Genomic DNA, 13,116 nt, shown 5'->3' with positions numbered 1-13,116 from the left:
CCTGCCTGCAGTTTTCCTTCAGCAGCCACTTTCCAGCCCACAGGAAGTTCAGCTTCTCACTTTATCTTTTGCCTAATCCTAAATCTTTTGGGAAGCTGTACCAACGTCCCCCAGCCATTGCTGACAGTAAGATTTCTCTTATTCCACGTTTCTTGGCAGCTTTCACTTTCCTCACCATCTTAAAATAAGGCCCAATTGTAAGGTGGTAATTATGTAAATAGTAACAATTAAACATTAGTTAATTTCTAATGATGGCCTTTATAAAACTGGATGTAATTTTGCCTGTCATAGATCACTTTTGAAAACTGATGCCTTTAAATAGGTAACATCTCCAAAGTAGATAGTTGCCATTTTTTCTTGTTTGTAGCTTTAAAGATCTGATACAGAAGTTCTTCCTAAGATATCTGAACACTGCATGGATTCCTTGCCCTGGAATCCTGGATATTCTTTCTGTATTGGCAAGAGTAGCTTAGTGGAACTACTACTGTAAACGTGTTCCTGATGTTTGTTCTGAACTGTCATCTTTTGAGATCACCACCCAAATGATGATTCCAATTCATTAGAAAGCAGAAGAATCTATTTATCTATTAATCACATTATGCTGGTAGTTTTTCCTTACTTCTTTGAGCAAAAGTATTATCTGGTTTGGTAGAATGAGTCAGACATTTGTTTGCTTGTTGCAAAAGGACAAATTAGCATATAGTCTTCCCTGCACATAGATTTATACAAACACATATACCTATTCAATTTACTAATGAGAATTTTGTGAGAACTATGAGAATTTAAATATTTAGTATTTGGGGGGGGTTAATTTTATTTTGGGTACTTAAATTGTAACTTGCTACAGAAAGTGTTTTCACACGTTAGCACTAGAAAACGGCTGACTTGGCAGGGCCTGTACAGTTCTTGCATTGTCCATCGGACAAATGTGTTGCCTATGAGTTTTTACAGAGAGCTTGGCTCAGTGGCCATACAGCCTTGCACAGTTTACATGGCCCTTCCTGCTTTCTTCAGCCTCTTTACTACTTCATTCCATTCTTTTCCTTAACTTTTCTTCTTTATGTGTCCTCAGCCATGCATTCAACCTGTCTTATTTTATGTATGATATTTATAACTTCTTTAGAGTTATTCTTAATATCATAAAAAGCAACAAAGCCTTTTAAAATATCCACAACCAAGAAAATACCAAAGTATTAATTTAAGTCGCACCTAAAATGTAGGCTTGCCTTAGCTGCAGGAACTTCAGATGTTTCACAGGTTTTTGTTTCAAATGTGAAACACATCTTTGATATTTTTTGAACCTTAGTACTTAGGGCAAAATATTAGATTCTAAACCAGGAATATCGCTAAGTGATCTTACATGTAAAGTAGCCTTAAAAGGCCTACCAAGTGCCAGTGTTTTAATATGCAATATTGTAAATTCTTGTTCATCTGATACCTACTTTAACAGTGTAAGGCTGCATTTTTTTCACACTTCTGTAAAAAGTTGGTGTGACTGATTCTGGTTTTTGCCTTTATATTTTACTATAATTCATGTAAGGTTGATTCACTCTGTGTTTCAGTTTGCAATTTCAGACTTTGGAAGACAAGTCTGATAAGGCAAATAGTGCTTTTTTAAATACAACAATCCAAGTGCAACACCATTATTTGTGTTAAATCTATTATATTTAACAATTGACTTCTTGCAGTTGAATTGGCAATGATTATGGACCGTTTATATGGAGGTGTCTGCTATGCTGGCATTGATACAGACCCAGAGCTGAAGTACCCAAAAGGTGCTGGCAGAGTGGCTTTCTCCAATCAGCAGAGCTATATTGCTGCTATCAGTGCTCGCTTTGTCCAGCTCCAACACAATGACATTGATAAACGGGTAAGTAAAATAGCATGGAGCAGAATGGTTGTTACCAAACTGAACAGGTACTTAAAAAATCGTTATTAGCATTGTGTCGGAGAACACTGTAAGTTCTGTTATTCAGATGACATTTGTCAATTTTTTTAAAGCTTATTTAAGCATCTAAAGCAGAGTGAAAAAATACTTTAAATATCTTAAATAACTGTTCAGCGCTAAACCCAGAAAATAATTGATTGTGAGATCATTTTTCCTCGGTTCTCTTTTGAATTCCATAGCATTTCCCAGCTTCTTTCTCCTTCTTTAGATGTTTGCTCATTGTGCATCAATGGCTTTTAGTTTAGTGACTACTTGTGTAGCTTCTGACAGTTTTGCTATTATTAGGCACCATTTTCTGTCAGTAGTGTAGGTCTAGACTTGAAGTCCCTAAAGCACAGGTTTATTTTAAGTAAAATAGGTGATGCTCGCCTCAAAAGTCCTGAGAATTATTTAACTAAAACCAAATGCCAAGAGATGCTTGATAGGCAGAAGGGGGGAAATGAGATGGTTTTGTTCAGTCCATATGAAATCCCTAAAGGGCTTTTCAAATATTGAGTGAAGTTACAGGATTCACTGAAATTTGACTTGAATGCATTTAAAGAAAATACTACTTACTTTCCAAATTTTTTTTTTCTTTAGACCTTCTGCCTTCACCTCTTGATTACACATACAAACAACATCCATGGCTCTGCTTTTAGAATTATTCAAAAGAACATCCACTGCTGCTATGTATTTTTCTGATAGGGATGGTTTGTTTTTTCCTTAATCTGGCATAAATTGTTTCTCCAGAAGTCAGTTTAACAGGTATTGCTTGTGTCTATTATGTGCTGTATGCATATAAATCCACACAGCTGCAAAGTTCAAACTATTTTGACTTTGTCTTTAGAAATCTGAACTGTACTTTTTGTCAGATTCGAGGAGGTCGTGGAGTTATAAGTCCTCAAACAAGTTTTGTATGGTGCTTACACCGTATTACATTAACTAAGACAAGGCTATCCCTAAACATTTCTTGTCCATTGGATTCTGAAAAATCTTACAGACAGATTGAGGATTACTTTTGGAGTCTTAATGACACGTTGAACCCTTTGAGATTTATATATCAAACATGCTTGCTAGGGGTTTCTTTTTAAGCTTTAGGGTAAAGCCACAAAAGGTGACTAGCTAGTAATTTTTTTCATTAATCTGTTCTTTCTTCACTTGGTGGACTGATAATTTAAGTTTATTTAATTATCTTATATCTGTTTTTAAAATAGATTTATGTGTGAGTTTGAAGAAGTATGAAATCTCTTAATGAGTCCTTAAATCTTAGTTTTTAAATCTAATAGATTGAAATCCCTGACCAATACAGCAAACATTCTTAAAATCATTTCACTAGTAACCAATGCAATAAAAGATGAGGGAGAGAGAGAGAGAAAGAGACTCTATTTGAGACCTTCACAATTCATGCTTGGGAAATTTGAGTAGGTGGGGATCTAGAGCTGTGCTGGACATCGGACCTGCTTTCTTCCAATTTTATTTGAGACAGCGCTGTTTTATTTTACATGATGCTGCTAGTTTTAGTGATATGGCATCTGATATGCAAAATGGCAGTTACTCAGACTTGTTCCATGCAATACTAGTAGCAGGGTGTAATTAAAAAATAGATTGGCAGCCCTAGCTGTTCCTTAGGCGAGAAATACAACTCACTTTATAAGATTTACTTCAAAGGAGTAACATTTGTTGACATGTGATCAGGATAAGCTGAAGTAAATTCAGCATAAAGCTTTTTTGTAGAATGTTTCTTGTCTATATTTCTATATGTTTCTTTAAATATCTATGTACTTCAGTGTTGTTACTAGAGTAAGGTTTTCCTTGCAATATACAAATTGTGCCAGACTGGCACTTGTCCAGTTACAGCAACATTATGTATAAGAAATGTATACTTCGATTTTTTTCTATGTTTTCTAGTGCAGTTGATTGTACTTAAGCCACTTTATAAATAGCATCAGAGAGCCGTAAGAATTAGACATGCATGAACTCATGATTTCCCTGGAATGAATGAACACTCAATTTAAATGTGTAGGCACAATTCATAGGAACAGACTCAACTTCTGTAATAGCATTATTGCAAGTGCCTAGTCATGCATCAGTCCTGCTGTGTTTGGCACAAATGCTTTAAAAACAAAAAGCATTCCAGCCCCAAGTTGTTTACAACTGAGTGTAGGACAAAAGTCAGCAGCTCTCCAGCTTATTTGTAATTGATGGCAAGGCCTCAGTTGTAACTACAATGAAACTTTATTGCACCTCAAGAGTTAAACATCTTTAGATAGTGATTTTTGCCAACCAAATGAGGAGTACTTAATACAAGTACATTTAATTTTATTTAATTTGAATCTCTTACTAGTCTGGTCCTACATTTTGCAAATCACAAAAATACCAAAGAGACAAAAAAAAATCTTCTGTGGGAAAAAACCTCTGAAACTCATCAGACCTCTGAAGTTTCAAAATACAATTTTGTTCTTTATAATTTTTTCTTCCTAAATGCTGCTCTCATGGCCTGCCCCCCCTAACTATTCACATTCCTGGAGTTCTCTTAGTGGAAAAATCCTCAGAGATGCTATTTTTACTGTACTTCCATCTTAGTGCTTTCCCACACCTAACTTTTCCAAGGAATGTTGAATAGTTACGAAAGCACGACCTTCTTTCTTGAGATTTTTCTGACAGGTAAAGTGCTTCATATGAAAATTTAACTACCAACCTCGGGTTAATCCTGCATCAGTTGAAAACCTTCAGTAGAGCCAGAAAGAATTAAAATACTGGGGTTTGCGTTCATGCTTAGCAAAACTATGAGATGTTCTTACAGTTGTTTTCTTGTCCCTGGTGCAGGTGGAAGTGAAGCCATATGTGCTGGATGATCAGATGTGTGATGAATGCCAGGGCACTCGCTGTGGTGGAAAATTTGCTCCATTCTTTTGTGCCAATGTTACCTGTTTGCAGTATTACTGTGAATACTGCTGGGCCAGCATACACTCTCGTGCTGGGCGGGAGTTCCACAAACCACTGGTAAAGGAGGGAGGTGACCGGCCCCGCCACGTCCCGTTCCGCTGGAGCTGAACCCCGGCCGCACCCAGCAACAAGTACTGGAGTAAATAAAATTGAGTGAAGAGAGAGCGCTGCCTCAGGGCTTAGTGTTCTGGAAATCTGTGCATTCGTCCTCGACTTTAATGAAGATATGGGTCTTTTTATTACTATTATTATTATTTACAGTCACATTACTGAACTCAGTGTCCAGTATAATACAAACCGGCAGAGTGTAACTGTACTGATTTTGCACTTTGATTCACACAAACATCTGCTTGGTACCTTAATTTCCTACACAAGACTTGTCACTAGTGACATTATGTAGACTGCCATTCTCATCAGTCTTCACTGGGCTGATGTGTATGTGATGAAGATTTTTTTATTGTAATTATAATTATTTTTATTTTTAAACTGGAGCATGCACTTATTTTCAGAAATTTAGACTTGCCCCTAGCAGATGACTTACCAAAGGTAATATTCACAAGTAGGTGGCAGATGTAGCAAAAACTTAAACAGATATTCAGCAATCATTAGTTTGGGTCATTTAGAATAGTAATAACCCTTAAAGAAAATAAGCCTTTAGTTGCTCTCCATTTTGACTTGTAAGGATGATACCTCATAAGCTGGATCAGACTTTTTTCTTTTGTTTTGCTGAGGGTTTTTTTTTGTTTGTTTGTTTGTTTTGTTGGGTTTGTTTTGTTTTGTTAGGTCTTCTAGTGTTATGTAAATGTATGCTGCAATAGCTTTTGCTGCTATTAAAATGGTATTACTAATACCATAATACTCTATTCAGGCTAGGGTATCAATTAAAAATGAGTATGTGATTAAAATAGTGATGGCTGCTGAAAGGAGATCAGTATAGCATACAGAAAAGCTTCCAAGGAAGGTCAATATTTTTTGACTGCATGTTTACTTAATCAGGTTGCTGCATGCAATAAATTTTATATATGTCTAATATAAAACCTGCCCACAATGCACAAATTATGATCTACGTAGGCTACAAAATGCTCAGTAACAAAAAAAAGTTGATTACTGACTGGAGGAAGGCATGCCTCAGTAAATGTAATGCTTCTGAAATTAGGATCAGCCCATTACAGAATGACCTATATTACAACAAATATAAAAACTAGCTGTAGGATATTCTTAAAAAAAAATTTGTGGATGGTAGATGAAGTACTTTGCGGTGCTCTGTTATATATCGTGCAATTTATTTTATATAGTAAAGTGATTATGTCTAGTACTGTGATCAAACTTAACTGTTAAAGCCTCTGTATCTGACATTAACACATTTTTGACAGTTCATAACAGGTACATAAACAGAAATGAGCTCTTAGTTACAATCTCTCTCCTAATGCTTGCATCATTTACGTAGCTGCAGACGTTGTCCAGAAAACCAAAGAGCTCATGCTGGCGTACATACACTACCGATTAGATAGTCTGTCAAACTAATAACCTAGGCACATTTAAGGAAGTTAGGAAACAAAGTGGTGCTAAAGAAATGTCTGCATATAAAAGTAACATGAGATGTCTGCTCTGTGGATGTGGCGTTATCTCTCTAATCCCTGGATGTATCCTGTGAAGCTTGAATACAATTAAGACCTGCTAACACAGTGGACATTTTTTTAGCATGAACTATGGGGCTGCAGATAGCATATAAATATAAACACACTTGGTATACTAATGATTGTGAGAATGTGTACACTATTTTTTTTTCTTTTTCCTCCTTTGTTTTTGCAGTTCTGGGGACAATCTGACTGGATATGACACCGCATAGTAGATTTAAATGTTCTGGGTTTTGTTTGTTGTGATGTCCTTCTTTGTGTCTAATTTAGTAAGTTGGTTTTCCCAATGTTTAGTTGCAAGTATTGGCTTTGAAAGGATTTTTTCTGTTTTTGGAGAAAAAAAAAAAGAAAAAATAGTTTTTTACTGGTTTAAAATGCTTATTATTATTATCCCTTTTGAAGTTACTTCTGGGCGGTTTTGTGATATTGCTTTTCCCAGCCCAGGTGTCTTTTCTGTTTTTTTTCATCTGTACAAGACATTTTGTTATGCACTACTTTTTGTATCTAGACAGTTTTCAACAGTCGGCTGATGATTTTTTTTAAAGAAAAAGGCATGCTTTCTGACTGACATGATCTTTTGCAATACCTCAATTTTGAAATATAGGAAAGAAAATGATATTTTCTAAGTAAGTTTATTCAGAAAAATATATATTAATTTAATTCTGCAAGAAAAATGATTTAACAGATGGGTAACTTTATTTTTTTCATGCTTATTTGAGTTTTTTTGAAAATGAAGAAGTTAGAGCTTTATAACTGTAATATTAAAGATCATAGCTAACCTACAGAAGTCTACCTAATTATGTGAAAGAAGTAAACCTTTTTGAAGAAATACCCCTCTTTCATGTAGAAAAATACCCCCAGAGAGAAAGAGAGCGAGAGAGAGAGAAGCTGGAAAATGTACAATATAGCATAATGTTGGATTAAATCTGAAACAAAATCATCATAAAGAACAGGTGTAAACACAAACTCCATTTGGTGCTGAAAGTTGTGAATAGAAGGTGAAAAAATATTTTCCCTTAATTTGTATATTTATAATCAAGTGTGATTATGCACGACTGACCAGAATTGTGAGAGTTCTTCTGTTTGTATTTTTTTAAAGAGAACTTTTTTTAGTTTATTAAATTATGACATGCTCCCTTTTGTTTTGTAAATGAATGTGCCCCTGAGTTGTTAATATGTTATATTAAAAGAGGGTCCTTCAAAAAAAATTATTTTTTAAAATATGGAGTTCTGAACTGCAACTTGACTAAGAAGCCCCTGGGTACAACAGGTCCTATTGTGGCCTTTTCTGATGTGAGACTTGAACTAGTCGATTTTTTTGAAGGCTAACCTAACCTCGACTATTTGTTGTTATGTGCAATACTGTTTGTACTGTTTGTATAAAAAAAAAGAAAAATGAAAAGAAAAAAGGCATAAATCTTTATTGCAGATTTATTTTCATTGCAGACTTTAGACATTGTGATTCACTAAAATCATTTTTCTACTGTCAAATATGTACCTTTTCTTCATGCTGGTATTTTTTCAATAGTAATGTAGCCTTTGTACTGAGACAAATTTTCATTGTTATTTTTAGAAAGATTTTTTGCTAAGAAAAAAATTAAACATATTTACATATTTTTCATTTTTATTTCGTATTTTCTTTAAGGAGTGCTTTCTCAACCATTAATATAGTTGTTTCTGGGAGAGACTTTCATATCTGGTCAATGTCATTAATATTATTTTGTATTTTTACTTGGAATAAATTAATTTTATGATGCTGATTCTTTAAAAGTTTATTTTTTTCATTTTCAGTTATTTTTGAAGCTAAAATCTTTGTAATATTGTTACTAAAGTGTCTAGTTTTTTGAAATGCAAAGCTTTATGTATTAACTTGCTGATGTGGTTTACAATAGTGTGGCAATGATGAAAATGGTTGGTTATGTAAAGTGATTGGAAAATTGTAACAAAGAATTGGGCAATAAAATGACAGAATGAAGCAGAAAAAACGTGATATTTTGAAAAGCCTTTTCCTTTATCAAAATGATTTAGGGAGATAATAGGGATGTCACAGTACCAGTTCGCTGTCTAGATTTATACACCACCAGTGTTGATGAAATACTATTGCCGTTATAAGGAACTAAATCTATTGAACAATGGGTTTTTGACCCTGCCCATTCAGCATAATTCTTCATTACTTTTCTTGTCATGAACTCAGTAACCTCTCTTTTCAATAGCCTTAGATTGAACCTCCTAAAATATATATTCTTCATTGTATTTTGCCACCGTGTTTATTTAATGAAATTGCCCCTTTCCTGCACAAGTCCCTCTCTGCATGCGTTTCTCAGTGGCAGCGTGGAGCAGACTGTTGGTGCCCACACCATTTTCTAACCCAGCCACCCCACATGGGTGGGAGCTGCCAAGTTAATGCAAAATACTCTCTGTCCATCCCCTGGTAGCAATGCAGTAACTCATATTGCCACCACGTCTGAACATCCGTTCAGCTTCTTTGTCTTTCTCCGTTCTTCTCGGCCTCTCTTGTGTCTTTGTCCTTTTTTTCTTTTGTATTGGCAATACCAAGGGCCAGTATCAAAACACTTTTCACCTCCATTTACATCACCTTTGTTTCCCTATGCAGCCAGAAGAAACCCCTTCCTGAAGCCAGTGACTGTTCTGGCACCTGAAACAATCCAGACTAAAACTGGTGTTGCGTAAACAGGGCATACAATGACTTTCTCTAGACAAAACTCTCGCTTCCACAAGTTGCTGATGACCTTTTAGACTTAACTTCTGCTCGAGTGTTAGAGTGACTCGTCCGTGACTTGTGGGAAGAAATGTGCCCAGAGTTGGTCTATTGTGTATCCTCTGTGTGTTCAGTTCTGTAAGTAATGTATAGACTAGATCAAATAGTGAAGTAAAATTTAGACTCAAATTAGGTACTACTGGTTGGAATGTACACAAATTGCAAACAAAGGAGATTAAGGAATGAAGAGGGAATAAAAAATTCCTGCTAAGTGGTACAAAGTTTATGCTTATATTTCTGCCGACATGCTTGTATTTTATAGCCTGCTAGCAAGGCATGGGCTAAAACAAATTGTATTGCAAATATGCAGTTAGCAAATAACTTTGCTGATTTCACTATCTGTTAGAGTAGTAAAAAAAAAAAAAAAAGAAAAAAGAAAAAAAAAGGCGCTTAACTGGGAAAAGCTCCCATGTTAATATTTCAGTATTGTGACATCTCTACTTGCAAGGTATGAGTGAAAGATTAGTCACAGATTTGTAGAAGTGTCTCTTTTGTTTAATCTGGCTTGTATGTAGTTGCTTTTATGCTAGTTTGTATGATGTCAGCTAAACCCTTTTTCTTTTCCTTCCTTTCTTTCTTTTTTTTTAAACAGACAAACTTCTTAATCTCTGCTGCTATAGTGTTCTATCATACCACAGAGTATTTTATATTCATGTTAGTGACTACTCTATACCCCAAATGGGTAGCTGGTCAGAAATCACATTGGTCACATAATTCTGACACACTCAAATTTACATGACAAAAAGTTCACCAGTAAGTAGAAAACCAGGGTGCTAACAAGAGATAACTTTTGCTCTTTTTTCTTTCCTGGATGTAGTTCTGTTGGGGTATAAAGTATTAGATATTTGTAATTTTACTGTCAAACTAATGGACATTAACTTTTAGAGCATTCACAGCTAAGATCTCTGTACTTGTTTTTCAACTAATTTTAAATGTACTGTATCTTTTATTACATGTTCTCTTAGATTGTTTTTGCTAGTAATTCTAACAAGGCTTCTTCCTTTTTGGCTTGGACTAATGCTTGTATGGAACTGCAGTACTGTGACTAAACATGGAGCTCAATGCTGCTATTGCTTACAACTGCTTAAACTTTGTAGTTTGGACTTTATTTTTTTCTGTAATAACTTATTAAATATAGTTGTATGAAGTACTGATATTTGTCATCCTTTGCAAATGCTAAGGAAATCTTGGGATATACTTTATGGGAATGTAAACTAGATACAAAACCCCCAAATCTTGTACTGGGAAACTCTTTACACTAGATGAAGTTAAGCAAAGACACACCTTACATGCACACAAACTGTCTTTCCTAGTTATTTTATAATGCAAATATATGATCCACTTATATATTCTCTCTAAAATGGAAAAGCCACCTTAAAGAGGTATTTATTATGCTAAACTGAAGGTAAATACAAAAATATATATGATGGAAATATTTCTGGGAATGTAGAATCAAGTGCCTTGAGGAAAGGAACTGTTCAATTATTTTCTCTGAGCTAAAGAAAAGTTGCTGGCTAACATACTGCACACTTTTATTAGCAGTTTAGCAATGGTTGCAGGCAGAGATTAGACTGATCAGTTAAAAAAATAAAAAAGCTCTGCAACAGAAGTTTGTAAAGGCTTATTTTTTAAGAATAGGAGACAACTAAAGCTCAGCAGTACAGCTGTTTGGAATGCCATAGAACACTTCCTTGAAAAAAATGTGAATTCTTCTATATCAGGGCAAGTGAAGACCCCAAGAACAGTACGTAGTCTCACTGCTTGCTTTCAATGTCTACATAAATGCAGCTCAAGAACCCTGCTGGAGCTATCAGCACTAGAAATTACAGGCTGACTTGTTTTCAAACTGATAGTGAATAACCTAACTTTCAGGGGAATGGTCTGCTGACTGCTCTGCCAGGAGAAGTGCTTTTACAAGGCAGTGATCTGTAGTATTCATTCTAGGAGTGAATGAATGTATGAGAAGCTGTAGGCTTCTCCTTACTTCAGACCTAAATTTGGGGAGGGAGTTCTTAAAAACACCTCCCAATTAATTGCTTAGTGTAGCTTCTCACTGTACAATGTTCCAAGTCCATCTGGACAAAAGTCAGTGTGAGTTTATCCCCTCCCCAGTTAAAGAGAACAGTTGTGGGAAGAAGTGCAGCCCCTCTGAACCTTCTAATCCCCAATTCTTCCCTTCCTGATAAAGTCAGCCATGCTGCTGGCAAGGTACGCTGATACTGACAACTCCCTTCTCCCGCTGATAACAGCGTTTACCTCAGCCTTTGCCTGCAGTAAAAAAAGGTTGCAGTAACTTAATTTAAACCAGTGCACTTAAGTACAAAAGTCTGCATGTCCTCCTTTGCTTCTGGTTGGTATATTTTATTTTGGCAAACTTAACTAAAATAGTCACCTGTGACTATTGAAGTGCATTAAGCCTATTTAGACATGCTCCCAAACTAAACATTTTTGCACTCAAGGCACCAAAGCAACGTGTCCCCCCTCACACAGACCTGCAGAAATGCCAAAGCTTAGCTCTTAAAAACCATAATCTGCTTTCCTCTGTTTAGCAAAAGATAAACAGCATGAGCACAGGAGGAGAATTGCTGCATTCTCTCCCAGGGATGAATCAGGAAATGGGTTTTAAAACAAGAAACCTATGTAACCTGTTTTCATAAAAATGTTACAAGCTACTTGCAAAACCCTTATAGCACACAATTCCATTATGAATGCAGGGCAAAGTTGCATGTACCAGCTGCACACCGGACAATGCCTGTTCAAATGAATCTTCTCTCTCCCCTCAGGCAAACAAGTTTTTGCAGTTTATTTTGGGGTGACAAACAGCACATACAGCAATTAGAGAAGGAAACATGATAAAGGTCCAGAAATCTCCCCCTTTTTCCTGTTTTTGAAGGAGAAGTAAACTATCAGCAAATATAAAGTCATATGGCAGGCCCTTGGCAACAGCTGGGACAGAATTTGTGCTGTTCCATTCAGAGCACAGCAGCTTCCCATGGTACATTACTTGAGTACGATGGGAGGCACCTGGGGCTAAATCAGTAAAACCAGGCATCCATTTAGGAGCTTAAGTGATGTTTATTTGCTACCAACTTCTTAAAATTCCCTTTGAGCTGCTGCCCTAGCATTGCTTGGGCCTATGTTTTTGTGAACAGGAATATATAAAACTGCTTGTGTCATAATACTTCTCAATTGTTCAATAACCCAAGATCTACTTAGATTCTCAGGGTATTCCCCTGTATTGTTTTCCATCTGCAGGCCTAAATACAGAAAGCACTTGCAAACTTATTTATCAGCCCATGTTTCACATACTGGACAACAAAGGTGTATTCCTCCTTCTCTATCCAATAGCCTGAGTAGTCAAAACACTTGGGGATATCTATATTTTTTACTATTATCTTTTTCAAAATTTCCTGCACTATGGAGCTAGAACTAAACCTATTTACTCATGGTTGTGGCAACTACTCTTAACTATTTTGTGATATGTGTTTTGGCCTTTACCAAGTGAAGAAGAATGGTCTCTGGAAGAGCATAAGCATCACCATTAAGGTAAATAATCAAAATGGTTGTTCATAAAATTATATGTAACATGATCGTTCCCTCTGATACATCTTCTTGACTTCCTTGCCAGCTTCAACATGCACCCATTGACATGAAAGTCTGAAAGAGAGATAGAGCTGGTACTATTCATATGCAAAATAATTCTCCAAAATAACTGCCAAAAGTCATGCAAAGATACATGATCTCAACTCATCTGTCCTCCAAAATCTTTGCCTTTCAGAGTTACATCAAAAGCCTCTAATCTCATTGTCAGACTACAGAACATGGTC

At 35.8% G+C, this 13,116-nt stretch overlaps 1 protein-coding gene across 8 annotated transcripts in view; it reads left to right on the top strand.

Moving 5' to 3' along the window:
* The window catches only part of CPEB3 (cytoplasmic polyadenylation element binding protein 3), an 80,379-nt gene extending 69,939 nt beyond the window's left edge, over positions 1-10,440 (top strand). For 7 of the 8 annotated variants that reach the window (XM_039554399.1, XM_039554398.1, XM_039554397.1 and 4 more), the window contains 2 exons: positions 1,689-1,870; positions 4,754-10,440. In XM_039554399.1, coding sequence (XP_039410333.1) covers positions 1,689-1,870; positions 4,754-4,981 — 410 coding nt within the window. In that variant the 3' untranslated portion in view covers positions 4,982-10,440. The remainder of the gene's footprint in view (positions 1-1,688; positions 1,871-4,753) is intronic. The other variant, XM_039554396.1, reaches the window with a different exon arrangement.
* The last annotated feature ends 2,676 nt before the right edge of the window (positions 10,441-13,116 follow it).

Source organism: Corvus cornix, chromosome 6 (genome assembly GCF_000738735.6).
Source record: "Corvus cornix cornix isolate S_Up_H32 chromosome 6, ASM73873v5, whole genome shotgun sequence".
Classification (NCBI taxonomy): domain Eukaryota; kingdom Metazoa; phylum Chordata; class Aves; order Passeriformes; family Corvidae; genus Corvus; species Corvus cornix.
This window is presented reverse-complemented; position numbering and strand designations above follow the sequence as displayed.